Source organism: Haliotis asinina, chromosome 2 (genome assembly GCF_037392515.1).
Source record: "Haliotis asinina isolate JCU_RB_2024 chromosome 2, JCU_Hal_asi_v2, whole genome shotgun sequence".
Classification (NCBI taxonomy): domain Eukaryota; kingdom Metazoa; phylum Mollusca; class Gastropoda; order Lepetellida; family Haliotidae; genus Haliotis; species Haliotis asinina.
This window is the reverse complement of record NC_090281.1, coordinates 26,431,988-26,450,010: the sequence shown is the minus strand read 5'-3', so window position 1 is coordinate 26,450,010 and position 18,023 is coordinate 26,431,988. Positions and strand designations below refer to the sequence as shown.

The window sequence follows — 18,023 nt, the reverse complement described above, 5'->3', positions numbered from 1 at the left end:
GACTGACAGTCACAATACTGAGACATTTCTTGTTAAGCTCCCATACCTTAGCACAGACAAATGACAGTCCTCATGTAGTCTCACAGTCCCTGAACCATATTATTTTCCCTACTGCCAAGTCCTCCCTGCAATGCTAAAGTCCTAAATGAAGCAAGTCTAGCTTTCCCCATGTCCTGAATCGGTCTCAGTTGGCCTCCTTTACAATTTAAATGGGTTTATTTGTTGCAGTCAAAATTATATATTCAGAGACTTAGCATTAGTCTAATCCTCATGCTGAGGAGCTGTGTTATTTCTAACCATGGAATGACAGATGTGGCACTATGATAGCATGCTGGAAATGTGCCCTTTGAAGGCGAACTTTTGACCATAAGGTTGTTACTCACAGTAAGTAGAAGCTCATTAGTTTGACTCTCATGCTGACAGACATCAATTTCACTGTTTAGCTTGAAGCTTCCCTACTGAATTCACTTGAGACAATAGATAGTACAATCCATGACAGATATGTCCAGACTTGAGAGATGACTTAGTTTATAATTGAAAGTATTTATGGAACTTAAATGGATTCACTAACACTTTGTGAGAGGTTTGGACTACTTTGTCAGACTTTGTTAGTAGTTCCATGAAGCTGACACTGCAGACACTTCTCAGTGCCTTAAAAACATTCTGACACCTTAAGCTCTTGCTCCGACATTTGTAGATAATTTCTCATCAGCTAGTTGAAGATTTCTGTCCATACAGACCACACACTTGTACATGGTTCTGTTAACAGGTTGACAGTACAGCAGTGTTTACTACTTCCAGTGAAAGTAGGAAAAAACTTGTAACCCTATTTAATATTTGTGGTGCTGTTTTTGAAACAAATTAGCAACAAGCCAAGTGTGGAATCTGAGCTGTTCAGCATCAAGAGAGCAACAACCCTTCCTCCAACCAATAGACCAGTCTACTTTCAGGGGTGACATAATCATTTGAAAGCCATATAAAGACCTGTTTACAACTTTGAGATGAAGCCCATGACTGGCTGTGCCCCCCTGCAGTTGCGTGGAACTGGCCAAGATTCTAATCAGTGGCACTGCAGGAAAAGAGGCTTGTTGAAAGAAGGGGAGCGTAATTGTATCCATGTCACTTCACTCACAAACAGACTGCAAGTAGCAGAGGCACAGAGCAGACGGCTAGGAGATACTGTGGAGTATGCCTACTGTCCTCTAAGTCACTACTTGAGATCTCTTCAAGCATTGTTCCCCTGTGCACATTATAGAACATACTCAGGAAAATTCAGTTTTGACCACAAAAGTGGGTGTTCTTTGGAAAAGAGTCATCAAGAAATGTGAATGTGATTCTAGATACATGTAATGAAGATTTAGTGAAGTCCTTTGATGTCAAGATGGTAGCAAGATCTAAGATAAAGTTCTGTTCTTGACAACCAAGTTTGAGTTTCTGAGAAAACCGTGAGCACATGTTTGTGATAAATCAAAGCGGAAGCATGCTTGAGATCAGCTGATCGTGCCATTGCCAGGCAGAGGAGTACAAACGCATTGTGTAATTGAGTTAGAGCTACCTGTAGTTTGCAATTAACAGGTAGATATTTTAGGAGGATAAAACCAAGAATATTTCCCTTTGAGTTTTTGGGGATATTCTCAGGATAGTTGTGGACTTACATGACAAGATGAGGTGTTTGACACAGCAGTGGATGCAGGTGGTGGTCGTCAGTTTTGTGGCGTGTACGTGTGTATTTGTGGCATCACAGGATGACATTCCTCTTGGAGCAGCATCATTGGCATTTGTGTTTGACATAACAGGATCGATGTACGATGACTTGGTACAAGTCACAGAAGGTGCTGCTACGATCCTGGCGACAGCTCTGGCCCGCAAAGAAAAACCTCTGTATAACTACGTTCTTGTACCATTCCATGATCCAGGTGAGTTCAATGTGATGTTCAACCAGAGAAGTGAATGTTGATGTCACAGCAGCGACATATATGTTTTTTAGCGTCAATCACTCAGGGAATGATGCCGAAGGCTCGGGCTCAATTCTCAACATGACGTCTGAAGCCCATGTTTTTATGTCCACTGCCATGATATTGCTGGAAAATTGCTGAAAGTTGAGTAAAATTAAAACTCGCAACCTCAAGGAACAATTTATGGTTGACAATAAGACCAATACCCTGGTATCAGTTTATACATTCAGGCAGAGACATCTGATTCAGGTAGGTAACTCTTACCTTTAGAGAGTCAGATTTGGGGTACTGGGACCTATTCTGTCCAGCATCATTTCAGCTAGAAACTTTTTGTACTGGGGACCTATTCTGCCTGGCCCCATGCTGGCTAGAAACATTTTGTACTGGGGATCAATTTTGTCCAGTACCATGGTGGAAAGAAACATTTTGCGCTGGGGACCTATTCTACCCAGTACCATGACAACTAGAAACTTTTTGTGCTGGGGACCTATTCTACCCAGTACCATGACAACTAGAAACTTTTTGTCCTGGGGACCTATTCTGCCCAATACCATGACAGCTAGAAACTTTTTGTGCTGGGGACCTATTCTGCCCAATACCATGACAACTAGAAACTTTTTGCGCTGGGGACCTATTCTGCCCAATACCATGACAACTAGAAACTTTTTGCGCTGGGGACCTATTCTGCCCAATACCATGACAGCTAGAAACATTTTGCGCTGGGGACCTATTCTACCCAGTACCATGACAACTAGAAACTTTTTGTGCTGGGGACCTATTCTGCCCAATACCATGACAGCTAGAAACTTTTTGTGCTGGGGACCTATTCTGCCCAATACCATGACAACTAGAAACTTTTTGTGCTGGGGACCTATTCTGCCCAATACCATGACAGCTAGAAACTTTTTGTGCTGGGGACCTATTCTGCCCAATACCATGACAGCTAGAAACTTTTTGTGCTGGGGACCTATTCTGCCCAATACCATGACAACTAGAAACTTTTTGTGCTGGGGACCTATTCTGCCCAATACCATGACAGCTAGAAACATTTTGCGCTGGGGACCTATTCTGCCCAATACCATGACAACTAGAAACTTTTTGTGCTGGGGACCTATTCTGCCCAATACCATGACAGCTAGAAACTTTTTGTGCTGGGGACCTATTCTGCCCAATACCATGACAACTAGAAACTTTTTGTGCTGGGGACCTATTCTGCCCAATACCATGACAGCTAGAAACTTTTTGTCCTGGGGACCTATTCTGCCCAATACCATGACAACTAGAAACTTTTTGTCCTGGGGACCTATTCTGCCCAGTACCATGACAACTAGAAACTTTTTGTGCTGGGGACCTATTCTGCCCAGTACCATGACAACTAGAAACTTTTTGTCCTGGGGACCTATTCTGCCCAATACCATGACAGCTAGAAACATTTTGCGCTGGGGACCTATTCTACCCAGTACCATGACAACTAGAAACTTTTTGTGCTGGGGACCTATTCTGCCCAGTACCATGACAACTAGAAACTTTTTGCGCTGGGGACCTATTCTACCCAGTACCATGACAACTAGAAACTTTTTGTCCTGGGGACCTATTCTGCCCAGTACCATGACAGCTAGAAACTTTTTGTGCTGGGGACCTATTCTGCCCAGTACCATGACAACTAGAAACTTTTTGTGCTGGGGACCTATTCTGCCCAATACCATGACAGCTAGAAACTTTTTGTGCTGGGGACCTATTCTGCCCAATACCATGACAACTAGAAACTTTTTGTGCTGGGGACCTATTCTGCCCAATACCATGACAGCTAGAAACTTTTTGTGCTGGGGACCTATTCTGCCCAATACCATGACAACTAGAAACTTTTTGCGCTGGGGACCTATTCTGCCCAATACCATGACAGCTAGAAACATTTTGCGCTGGGGACCTATTCTACCCAGTACCATGACAGCTAGAAACATTTTGCGCTGGGGACCTATTCTACCCAGTACCATGACAACTAGAAACTTTTTGTGCTGGGGACCTATTCTGCCCAATACCATGACAGCTAGAAACATTTTGCGCTGGGGACCTATTCTACCCAGTACCATGACAGCTAGAAACTTTTTGTGCTGGGGACCTATTCTACCCAGTACCATGACAACTAGAAACTTTTTGTGCTGGGGACCTATTCTGCCCAATACCATGACAGCTAGAAACATTTTGCGCTGGGGACCTATTCTACCCAGTACCATGACAGCTAGAAACATTTTGCGCTGGGGACCTATTCTACCCAGTACCATGACAACTAGAAACTTTTTGCGCTGGGGACCTATTCTGCCCAATACCATGACAGCTAGAAACATTTTGCGCTGGGGACCTATTCTACCCAGTACCATGACAGCTAGAAACATTTTGCGCTGGGGACCTATTCTACCCAGTACCATGACAACTAGAAACTTTTTGTGCTGGGGACCTATTCTGCCCAATACCATGACAGCTAGAAACATTTTGCGCTGGGGACCTATTCTACCCAGTACCATGACAGCTAGAAACATTTTGCGCTGGGGACCTATTCTACCCAGTACCATGACAACTAGAAACTTTTTGCGCTGGGGACCTATTCTACCCAGTACCATGACAACTAGAAACTTTTTGTGCTGGGGACCTATTCTGCCCAGTACCATGACAACTAGAAACTTTTTGTGCTGGGGACCTATTCTACCCAGTACCATGACAACTAGAAACATTTTGTGCTGGGGACCTATTCTACCCAGTACCATGACAACTAGAAACTTTTTGCGCTGGGGACCTATTCTACCCAGTACCATGACAACTAGAAACTTTTTGCGCTGGGGACCTATTCTACCCAGTACCATGACAACTAGAAACTTTTTGTGCTGGGGACCTATTCTACCCAGTACCATGACAGCTAGAAACTTTTTGTCCTGGGGACCTATTCTGCCCAATACCATGACAACTAGAAACTTTTTGTGCTGGGGACCTATTCTGCCCAGTACCATGACAACTAGAAACTTTTTGTCCTGGGGACCTATTCTGCCCAATACCATGACAGCTAGAAACTTTTTGTGCTGGGGACCTATTCTGCCCAGTACCATGACAGCTAGAAACATTTTGTACTGATGACCTATTCTGCCCATACCTACCATGGTAGCTAGAAACATTTTGTACTAGGGACCTATTCTGCCCAATACCATGACAGCTAGAAGCTTTTTGTCCTGGGAACCTACTCTGCCCTATACCATGACAGCTAGAAACTTTTAGTACTGGGGACCTATTCTGCCCATTGCTGTGGTGGCTCAGAGAAACATTTGGGATACTGGTTACCTATTCTGCACAGCACCATGGCATGGAGACCTATTCCTTTGAGATATCATTTTGACAGTAGATGTTGTACAATGCCATGACATTATTATGATGTCATAAACTTGATGACATCACAATGGTATGACATTGTTACAATGCAAGTCTAAATTAGCAGCTTCAGCTGTGTTCAGAGATGTACATTTTTTGTTGAAAACAAATAAAGAGTGATTATTGATGATAATTACAATCTCACTGTTGTGTCTTCTGATATCAAATATATCAACTCTTTATTAGAAGTAAAAGTACCCTCAGCAAGCCTCAAATATTTGTAACTTTTTGAACTCATGGTGTTATATTTGATATCAAAAGACACTGGTGAAATTCTCTATGTATGGCATATATCAGAAGGTTAGTTTGGCAGAATTATCAGTGGTTATGAGTGTCATAGAAGTGAAAAATGACATGGCCCGGGCATTGCATTGGGTTTTCCCTCCACAATTCACATACAAAGATATTCAGACAACACTTCAACATTGTCAACCAGCTCCCTCTCAGACATGTAATCAGGAAGTGGCTGCAAAGCTTGGAATGAGATTTTCCGGTCTACTTCACATCGTGACACAGAAATAAGCTCATTCCAATTCCAACAGCTGTCCAGAAGCTAAAAATAGATTATCAAAGAGGCCTTGAAAGCTTTGAAACTGATTTAAGAGTTGAAACAGAAGGCTCATGTTACTGCAGAAATTGTCAATTTGATAGCTCATACACCAGTTTGTGTTTTTTGTGGTTTTCTCGGTGGTTTGTCAGCATTGCAGAGTGGACGGATTCAACAAAAAGATGTTACCTTGTTTGAAAGTAGTTTGGAGAACAGGATCAGACCCAATTTATTTTAATGCATGTTGCTCAATTGAACATATTTATAGTTTCAGATCTAGTTATACTATAGTAATAAGAAGAAAGTTCTTGGTGGGTTCAACTAGGCAGCATTTCCTGGGAGAAGTCACATTCGCTGTCTGGGCCCTTAGCTGATGATTACCAGCTTAATGACGCTAACCAATAATTTTTGATGATTGATCAGTTGTGATGAACCAATCATCAGTCATGAGATTTTAGCCTGTACCCAACACTAGAGTCAGCTGAATGGACTGGATTATCAGACTTGTGACCTGTTAAATAGGATGTCATCATATTGCTGTTCAGCGGATAGATGATCATGAATCATTCACTTAATTCCCTGGTTAAGACTTAGTTTTTAATTTGGAAAATTATATGTTTATCAAGTGTAGTATTAGACACCAGTCAACATCATCGCTATGTTCAGTGCGACGATATGTATTTAATTTACGTTTTCCATGGAATATCTCCAGAAACAGCTTTGAATAACAAGTGAATACGTAAAACCACTAGACCAAAAATAGCTGACAGTTTGGTTTGCAAGTAACTGACAATGTTAAGTAACCAGCATTTTAGTCAGATCATATTTGTTGCTGTACTACAGTTGTTGATCTCTGGTAGCTGAGGGATGGCCAGTCTCCCAGTCGGGGGATCTACTGACACACAGAAATGGAAGGGAAAGGGAACCTTCTGGTTGTGAAAGATGAAGTCTAGTGTGGAAAATTAATGATTGAAGTCGTTAATATCATTACTTTGGCAGCTGAGTGGGTGAACAGTTAATGAGTTACATTGTCTAATACCCCAGATGCACTCATTTGATTGGCCACCCAATAATACATGTATTGGTCACACGGGTGCTGGGGACCACTTCAAACCCTGTTCTTTATGGGTCAGTTATCTACGCTGTTCTTTTTTTTTTGTGACAGAGTTATTAATTTCAATATAAGCATCACTATATCTACAGACATGATCCCCATCATAACAAAAATGCCATGATTATTGATCCAGAATACCAACATGGATATTACATTCAGTAAAGAGATCTTGTTTGAAATGAGGCTAGAACAGGAGCAATCAACACACATAATTTCAAACAGTGCACTAATACTGTGTACAGACAAATGTATCCCAAGGTTGTTAATCTATGAATCAATCGTGTAATGTAAGAGTTCTTGTTTACATTAAGACATGGTGAGCTGAATCTAGTGTTTCCTGATGAATTGGGAGATGGGTCAATCACCTACAGCCACCATCATGAAGAACACAACAACAGAGTCAATCTTACTTCTCAAAAGTTCAGAAGTAGAGAGCTTACATAACAGAAGTTAGCATACATAAACGTTTCCCCCTCTTTTTGTGTATCACTTCAAAATGCCTTTCAGATATTTCATGTTTGATGACACATTGCACATTGTTTCATGAAAAATAGATTAAAACCTACTCCCCAAATTTATGTAATTTCATTGACAAAAATTTGATTAATAAACACAATTAAATTGAAAGGGACACCAGAGATTCAGCTTGAACCTGGGGAAATCTAGACTTGCTTCATTTAGGGCTTCATCTTTGCAGCAACCTCTAGGCTTAAAGGAAAATAATTTGGTTCAGGTACAAACTTCATGAAACAGTATAAGTAACTGAAGTTTGTGTCCCAACATCGTAATGGGGCCCGTGAAGATCTAGGTCAGGAATAGTCTTCCACTGATGCTTGTTTGAAAGAGACTTTTAATCTCTGAACACGTATAATTTTGATAGTAACGATTAAACCAGATAAGAAATGGTTTTGATATTCCAGGTAAGGATCACATGGTATGATGGGATTGCCGAATGCTTAGAGTGTTCGCTCATCATGCCGAAGACACAAGTTCATGTTCAGTGTCCCAAGTCTGACCCTCCCTCCATCTTGGGAATTTTGTTGAGCATGATGCGAAACTTTTTCTGGAGTGAGTGAGTGGACTGCTCTTCGCCATATTCCAACCGTGTTTCAACCAGGAAATTTAGGATGCATTATACAAGGAAAATATTATGTTGCTCAAAATGTTTGAACTTTTTATGTGCTAAAGGGCAGTGTCTAGCTATATAGTGGTTAGAGCATTCGCTCATCACGCAGAAGGCCTGGGCACAATATGTGGAGTCCATTTCTGGAGTTCCCACCATGAAGATATTGCTTAAAGCTGAGTAAAACTAACTCACTCACTCATTTACTGATTGAACCCCAAGTGGATTCTGTTTTGGATTTGGTTCTAACAACAATTGCTGGTTGTACGAGTCAGTGGTTCTTGTGGTCAGGTTAGGTAATTTGGTTACTTGCACATGTCATCACATAATAAATGCAAAGAATATTGATTGTGATGGAGTCACTGGATTGTGTGGTCCAGATTTGATTATTTACCGACTGCTGTCATGCCGCTTTAGAGATTTTTCTTTACAGAACATTTTGCCATTTTCTGGGGCATTTGTTTGTTAAGAATTGTGTGACAAATCAAAGGGTTGTCAGAAGTTGGTCCTGACTTTAATAAGTGTCCCAAGCTCGAAAGGTTTAATAAATCAGTTTTCAGAGTGAAGATGTCTATCCATCTTCTGTGTTAAGATGTTTTTGAATCTGGACAGTCATTCTTTGCAGGAACTTACCATCAGTTTCAAGCCATCTTGGAAAGATCATTACTCGGTTAAAAGGATACTAAGTAGTCTATGATATCACAAATCACCATGGACAGTTGCATTCCGATGCAGGGATGTGCTGAATGTTGGTATTGTACGTTCACAGTATGTGAACATACTGATAGTGTCTTTCTACTAAGATAATGGTCAGGCATCTGCTCGTGCTGTTCAGCTACTGCATTTATCATGTTAAACCATGTTAGTGGCAAATGGCTTTGATAATTACATCTCCATTTATATGGTATCGACTGACTCTTCAAGCTAGCCCTAAGATAAGGGAGGTTGACAGTTGAAGTTGCCTCGATCAGTTGCTCTTATGTAAAGCCCTTTTTGGTGTCCACTCACTCACTCACTCGCTTGCATGCGCTGGAACACTCAAGCACTTTTGCACTATTACTCACTTAGATGTTGAGGCAGGTGCTCAGTATACAACCTGTGTGATATGTTACGAGTCCACTCAATAGTCAACTGGTGTATATATTTCATATTTCCCTGTTTGAGTCAGCCAGTGGCTGGAAGCAAGCACTGTTCGGACTTGGAATGGAAATAACTTGAAATGAATGATCATAATTTTCAGGGAGCAGGGTTGAGATTGTTTGTCATTTGGAAAATTGAAATGCCAGCAGATTTATTGTTTTCTACACACAACAAAACAAAACAAAACAGGACAGCAAACCACTGAGATCTTGTTTATATAATAAATTCAGTATTACATGGGCTGTGTGAGTATATGGTGTCATGTGACTCAGAGGTCAGTAGTGCTGGAAGATAAGTGGAAGATAAGACTATAAGAGTGTTACAGACTGTTGGTAGTTCACAGGAAGCCACCAGGGTTTATCAGTGGGTGTTGGCATCTCCTGCTTCTCTTCCTGTCTTTACCATGCAGGCTTCTCATCTTGACACAGATATTGTGTGGAGTTTCATAACCAGTTCCAAATCTGATAAAGTGACCCAAATTTGGATCGTGACAATTGTTTAACATTCAAGTCAGTAGAACTCATGACATGTCCGGATGATTGTTACGTAGGCTTAAGTCAAGTAGGGATGTTGTGAGAGAATGAATGAGTTTCTTGACTTTACAGCATTAGCTTTTCAAGGGACAGATTAATGCTTAGTCTCTGAATATTTATAATTTTGATGGTAACAAACTAACCCATTTTAATTGAAAAGGAGCCCTAGAGATTTAGCCTGGGGAAATCTAGACTTGCTTCATTTAGGGCTTTACCATTGCAGGGATGGCTAGGTTGTAGGAAAACTAGAAAAGCCTTTTGGAAACGCAACATTGGAGTCATCTAAGTAAATTAAGAAATACAGTAAGACGGATATTAGATGATCTGTGGGTTGAAGGTGATTTCAAGAGCATCACGATAACCATACCTCCTAATCTGTTGGACAAGGGAGTTGCTTCTATTAGAGATTGGTACTTGCATTGCAGATATGGCACTCTCATCTCCAGTATATGACATTTCATGTCTTTGTATTGTCTACCCATGTCTCAGCTAAGATACAGACACAATGAAGCACCTCAATAAGCCACAGTGGAGGAAATCCTTTATCACACTTCGAACACCCGTTACAGTTATTGCACACTAAAACCTTAGGTGAATAACTTCTTTGTACTTATGCCTACACATGCACCCTATTTTTGTTATCAAAATATCCAATACTACAGTTTGAAATTATGTACTGACCCAGCAGAACTGTCCTCTGTTATGTATAAAATTGTTTTGAATTGAAAGTGTATCAGTTTATTAATGTTTTTGATTGGTAAAAACACAGAATGTGTTTAAATTAGATATTTCTACAAAACTTAATTTCCGCAAGGTTACAATTATTTCAGAGTTAAGTTATCTTGAATATTCCAAGTGTACATAGAGAGGAAAATTTCACCTGAGAGAAAATTCAGCCATGTTATATGGTTGGAGACATGTTCCCCCAGCACAATAATATGGTTCAGGAACTTTGCATGAGACTACAGAAATTGTGATGATGTGGATAAATGAATCCATGCTACAGAAAACAACCTTTACAGCAAAATGAATTAAAAAATGGTGGGTCATTAAGTTGATGTGATATTCCTTTTAACATTTTGGGTCGTGTGGTCACCTCTGGTTAAAAGAATATCAATATCAAGCATGATATTACAGGAATATTGATAAAAGCAGAGTAAAATCCTCTGATAATATTTAAGGAGGCACATGTCCTTTATTTCCAGCATGGAGTATAATGTATGAAGCACATTCTTGTTCTTCCATGTCATGATATTGCAGGAGTATTGCTAAATTGCAAAAAATCACTCACTCAGCCACTCACTCACTCACTCACTCACTCACTCACTTGGCTCTGGAACAAATGGGCTTTTGAAGAGCTCAAATCCAGCTTTCTATCGCTGCCAACTGACCAAGCCCACTCTTTCCTATATACCCAAGTGGAAAAGTTTTTATTGTGCATCTGCGTCAACACATGCACATCATCACGCAGCTTCAAAGCAGATGCCCTGTATCTGGAAGCACTTCACTGCATCAGGAGTAAACAAATGGTGTTAAAGTAAACAAAGAGTAAACACCTACAGAAGATGACCGTAAAGTACTGGATGTAGCTGAGATGATCTGTTTCCGTTGTGTATGGCTGTGAACACATTGCCACTCGATAAACTTGGAACTAAAATGAAATCTGGTTCTTGGAAACAAATATCTATTTCAAGGTCATCTGTTCCATGCAGAGCACAATGAAGAGATGTTGTTGTTTAACTCATTCTGTTATTTGTGGATATTAATGTTCATTGTCATATCTAGTATTTAATGCTATTGTTGAACTCATTCTTATATTTTTGGATATGGATATTGATGTTCATTGTCCCATTGGGTATTAATGTGCAAAATATTTGTTCATTTGTCCACTTACTTAATGACATGCCAATTGTTTGAAATCACCGTAGACACCCCTTTCTCTACAATGCCTTATGCAGAAATTAATTCAGAAGGCTGAAAGTTAAGAACTTTGGATGAAAGATTCTACACTATCTTTAGTATTATGGAAAGATTTGTCTCAATTCTGAATACATCTCACATAACATCTGGGAACGTGTACTTGATGATCCTTTATATTTCTATTCAGTCTCAGTTGATCGCTGGATTGTCTGGCCCAGACTTGATTACTTACAAAGTTTTGACATATAGCTGGAATATTGTTCAATGTGGTGTAAAAGTAAACTCACTCACTCACTCACTAAACGTATGTAATCTACAAAAGTTATCCATGATCTTGACCATGTTATGCTGAAAATAGCATGAATTTGAGAGCATGTGTTTTAGCAAAAAAACCTGTTCACATGAAATAATTTAAATGGTATTTCCTTTTAGCTAGGAGTATGTGTTCATAAATTGGCCTCATTTACTTGAGAAACATAAATAAGCATAAATAACAGACAGAAATGGTTTGGAACACATATTTCACATTTGCAAACAATGTTTAATGTAGGGTGTGCCCCCTTGTTTTACAGACAGGGTTTCACAAAGCTGAAATCTGAAACAAACTGTAATTGAAAAAAATCTGTGCTTTTAAAAAAAATGTTTTATTTTAGGTCTGCTTTTAAAAAATTTCTTTTAGGAACTGAAACTCACATAAATTGTGATATTGTTTTACTCGGTAAAAGAAGAAAAACTTGATTGGCCCAAGTAAGAATGTTCTGCTTATATCCTACATTAAATACAATTCTGAGGTTTACATGTTCAGTTGGCAAGGTAAAATTATGAGGATTCGCAATCTTAATTTCACTATGGTTGATTTACTTGTTGTATAAAGTGAAATTCATCGGTACATTTCACTGCAAACTGACTATAATTGGTACAACAAGGACTGGTTGGCTCAGGGAGTCAGTATGTTATGTCTGTGTGGGGTATTCGTACTTGAACGGGATATGGTATCTCAGCATGCTGGCACTACAAAACCGCCCTGTGAAGGTCCCGGGGTAGAATAGGCCTTCAGCAACCCATGCTTGCCATAAAAGGCGACTCAGCTTGTCGTAAGAGGCGACTAACGGGATCGGGTGGTCAGACTCGCTGACTTGGTTGGCACATGTCATCGGTTCCCAATTGCGCAGATTGATGCTCATGTTGTTGATCACTGGATTGTCTGGTCCAGACTCGATTATTTACAGACCGCCGCCATATAGCTGTAATATTGCTGAGTGCGGCGTAAAACTAAACTCACTCACTCACTCACTACAAAACCACCCTAAGCCTGGGCTAATACAAGCAACCACACATATACACACATGCACATCGTCATATACCGTGGAATATTCTTACATACAAATTTAAACCCCATTTCTGATAACCTCACCTCCTGCATGCAAACACTCAGTACATGTTAGTTATAACTGAATAAGTGTCCATTTTGGCACTCAATACTAATTTTCCATACACTGAAACATTTTCCAAATTTATTCTTTAAATTGTCTCCTTCTCCTCATATTTTCAGATATTGGTCCTTATCTGGTGACCTCTGACCCTAAAGAATTCCAGCGTGAGTTGCGATCACTGTATGTGCAGGGAGGTGGTGACTGTCCAGAGATGAGCATCGGTGCCATCCAGCTGGCCCTGGAAAAGTCTCTGCCAAACTCCTTCATCTACGTCTTCACCGATGCCCGCTCCAAGGATTACTACCTCACAGACCAGGTGCTGGAGATCATACAACAAAAACAGAGTCAGGTAGGCATTGGCGTCATAGTTTTTAAGTACGGGTGTGCATTGTGCAGTGACAGATACAGGGAAATAATTACTTCACTGACAGTAAGAATGAAGATTTTTATGGATATCAACTTCTTTATGAGAGAACACAACGTTTCGGAGTTAATGCTTACTCCTTCATCAGGTGGTGAAGGAGTAAGCATTAACTCCGAAACGTTGTGTTCTCTCATAAAGAAGTTGATATCCATGAAAAATCTTCATTCTTATGTATTTTCACTTCTAAATGACATTCAAAGACCTGTTCACTGACAGTGTTATAGTGTATTGTTCAGAATGTTTTGTGAAAAAAGCCTCTAATTGGTTAAGTGTTAACCAACAAGATCCCATGCTTTCTTTTTTACTGTCAATGAACATGACAGTGTGCAGGTACATTGTTCAGAAACAGGAACATGTGACACTATAAAGGTGTATTGTTCAGAAACCGGATAACCCGAAAGAATAAAGCTGTATTGTTCAAAAACAGGAGAATATGAGACTATAAAAGGTGTATTGTTCAGAAACAAGTGAACATGGTGTTCACAAACAGTATTAAGGTGTATTGTCAGGGGTGGATGCAGTTTTTTTTATGCAGAAGGGGATGGGTGAGCGGCATCGCCTATGCTCATTCAGAATGTTTTATCACTCCCAGTTTGTGACTTCTCTAATTCATTACATTTTAGCCGCAAAGCTAAGCAGGGTATAACACCCCCCAAAAATTTGAGCTAGACCAGAGGGCTGTTTAGATTTCAAACTTGTCAAACCTGACCAAACCTTACCTGCCAACAAAATATCTTCATATACATGTTACAGTTTTAGCAGGTCAATTTGAGAATCTGTCCGTCTATGTTTCCAAGTTTGTAGTATCATGTCAGTCCTTTTGCCCAAGTCACTGAGGTGTTCCGCACAAAAATATGTATGGAAAGAGAATAATAATAATGCGGTAATGAAATTGAGTGCAACAAACTCAATTCTTTGAGTAAATTCCTATGACATGGAGGTTGTCAACTCAGCAGTTCCCGAGTTGAGGTGACTCTGGAGCTCATAGTTGGGGGTTACATGCTCCTATCAGAGTGATGAATGGCTAAGAGTGCGAACACCCATGTCCCCATTGAATACTTTGCCATTAAATTCCCGTCAATCTCTTGGAACAGCAACAGTGGTGAACCCTGAAAAGGGTATACTTGAAGTGTGCCTCTCTCATACATTCATTAACACTCCACATCCACCAGTGTGGTAGCCTAGTGGTTAAAGCATTTGCTTGTCACATGGAAGACCAAAGCTTTCATTCCCCACTTGTGTACAATGTGTGAAGCCCATTTCTGGTGTCCATCACCATGATATTGCTGGAATATCATGGGTTAAAAAATCCCATAGCCTGATGCCCGGGACAAGTCAGTTTTCATTTCAGGCAATCAAATAATGGTATATTACTTATTTGTAGATAATTTTCGCTTACGGTTTCAAACTACAAATAAACTTTCATTTCATATCTGCACAAAATGAAGGTATTAAATTTGGCAGTGATAATAATCATTTATTGTTTCATGATTTCATCATGATCATGTCACAGACATGTTACATGTCACATGTTACTTTCTTAAAGTCATTGGCCCTGTGGCAGGTGGCTTTAAGACAAATAATTGAACCCCAGAATATTGCAAAAAGTAGCATATAACTAACTCCCTCCCTCACTCACTCACTCACTCACACACTCAATCACACACTCTTTCCACTGGTGTTATAGCACCATCTTGCAATGATGTTGATGTTGACATCGCATTGTTCTTTGCAACCTAATATTTGCTCATTGCTTCTTTGTGACACATGCTGAATATTGTGCATTAATGTAGGCTTTGAACTAGTGCCAGCACAGTCAACAAACCTCAAGAAACATTAAATAAGGATATGATATCGGTGATAAAGGAGAGTGCATTTTCAACTGTTCCATCATTGCCCTGTTTTATAGATATAATCACTTCAGTGTTCAAGGGTTATTTTTTTTTCTTTTAACCAGTTGGGTTTGGGGTAGACAAGTGGTTAGAGCAATCTCTCATGCTGAAGGCCTGGTTTTGTTTCTCCACATAGGTGAAGCAAATTCACCTGCTGTTATAAAACTGCAAGAGATCATGCATTCCTTTTACAAACGTCACTTGCACATGCACTGTCACCACTGTCTTTAGGGCACAGAACGTATCAGCTTTGTGTTATTCCAAGATTGTGCTTGGAATCTGTTCACTTAAAAGTTATTTGAAACAAAACTGAAAAAAATTTCACAAACTTAGAGTCACTGCCTATAGGGCCTCCCATGATAATGAAATTGCAAGCACCGAGTCAAGGATTTATGGTGTATGTGTATGTATGCTTTGAGCGATGTGGAGGAATGGCATGCATGTTGTCAGTGTTGTTCTAGATGTGGAACATGAGATTGCTTGTACTCAGACAGTAACAGAGCACAGAAACACGGCAGAATTTTTGTACCCTGATGACAGTAACGGAACTGTGAAACATGGGAGAATGTTTCAAGCACTCTATTCAGTGCTGGATCATGGTTACCAAGGTGACTGTCAAGTACAGGAGGGTCTTGATGGTGGTGCTTATGATTTGACAGTGTTAGAAACCACTTGTTATCTATTCTTTGTGATGTTGTTTTTATTCATAACCACTTATAGAGTTTACAAGGGCTGTGGGGTAGCCTAGTGGTAAGAGCATTTGCTTGGCACGCTGAAGACCCAGGTTCGATTTCCCACATGGGCACAAGTGTGAATCCCTTTTCTGGTGTGACCAACCATGTTAGTGCTGGAATAGTACTAAAGCAGCATAAAACTCACATAACTGGGTTCATACAGCAATTGATTGCCATCAAATTTTATCATTATGTGAAATTAGCATTGTCAAAGTTTATCAGTGTGATCAAGCAGTTGATTGCTGCCAATATACAAAACACAATGAACACTTAAGTTACATTTAAACTGGCCCATATTAGCTTTGATCTGTTCATATATTTTAAGATCTTATTAAATTTAATTGCCAAAATTTATGTAATTGGCTGATATTGAGAACAAGTTTACAGTTTGTTTATCTGTTTGGCACATGCTTCTTCAGGGATGGGTGCATGCGCAGTTTAAGGAGCATATTTGAAAGAGAGAAAAAATGCCCCAAACCCCCCTGAGATGGCTTTGCACTTGCACAATAATTATGCCCAAGAGCAACCTATTGTTTTGTACACCAATGGGAACCAAAACCCACACTGATGTTTCCCGACTCAACAACTAATTTCAAATATGGAGACAAGAGATTCTTCTCTATTCATTACTGTGGCCAGTGTGTACTCAGGCTGATTGGGACAGTGGATAGTGTGTTGGGTCATAACGATGAGTTCAGCAAGCATCACACAATGGACAAGAAGTTTGGATTTTCTTTGCAGACTTGACACTGGACCATTTTTTTTGCAATACCCAACATTACCCAACAAACCTGTTGCTGACTTGTTATCTTTCCCAGAGATTCCAGTCAAGCACAGATGCAAGTTTAAAGTAAACATGTGGTTTTTTTTGTCCATTTTAAGATAAGCCCTGCCTTATCTGAAGAAAATCATCTGAAAAAGCCAACAATTGGCAAAGCTATTTTTCTTGCATTGAAATAAATGGCTGTTCCGCTATATGTAATTAACAGGTTGGTGTTTGTGAGGTCGAACACCAGCACAAGAACATGAGAACTCAAACTGCCTGTCTCTCAGTGTCAGACAACCATGATCTGGCAGAACAGCTTCCGTGGCTTGCTGGCGTTCCAATTGATTAATCTTGTAGTTAGTTGTGTAACTAGTAGTGTGAAAGTTTTGTTGTGATTAACAGTATCGTTTGTAGCTGGTGGTTCCATTTTCACAACAGGAGGTATTCGCTTTAGGAGTTGACTTTGCTGAATAACTCAAGAAATATTTTCTGTTTTTTACTGGGGGTAATCGTCTCCCTTTGTTTGCGTTTACAACTTAGGTTGGGTGCATGTTCTTTCTTTCATACCCTGAAACAGTTACTGTGATCTGTTGTTTATTTTCCCAGCTAGTCTTTTTGTCAGAATTGAGAAACTGCTGTTTTAGTTTTTATTGAGTGTTCAAAACGCATTTCAGTCACAGTGAGTGAGTGAGTGAGTTTAGTTTTACGCCGCACTCAGCAATATTACAGCTATATGGCGGCGGTCTGTAAATAATTGAGTCTGGACCAGACAATCCAGTGATCAACAACATGAGCATCGATCTGCGCAATTGGGAACCGATGACATGTGTCAACCAAGTCAGCGAGTCTGACCACCTGATCCCGTTAGTCGCCTCTTACGACAAGCATAGTCGCCTTTTATGGCAAGCATGGGTTGCTGAAGGCCTATTCTACCCCGGGACCTTCACGGGTCCATTTCAGTCACAGTGTAGATATCACTTCCTGCTGGAAGGAGGCCTTGTCTGAGAACAGGCGATTCTTTGCTTCTC

General features: G+C 40.1%; 1 protein-coding gene across 2 annotated transcripts in view; it reads left to right on the top strand.

Moving 5' to 3' along the window:
• The first annotated feature begins 1,069 nt into the window (after positions 1 to 1,069).
• Positions 1,070 to 18,023, top strand: part of LOC137273480 (hemicentin-1-like) — a 112,370-nt gene continuing 95,416 nt past the window's right edge. For both annotated transcript variants that reach the window (XM_067806188.1, XM_067806187.1), the window contains exons 1-2: positions 1,070 to 1,916; positions 13,299 to 13,528. In XM_067806188.1, coding sequence (XP_067662289.1) covers positions 1,664 to 1,916; positions 13,299 to 13,528 — 483 coding nt within the window. In that variant the 5' untranslated portion in view covers positions 1,070 to 1,663. The remainder of the gene's footprint in view (positions 1,917 to 13,298; positions 13,529 to 18,023) is intronic.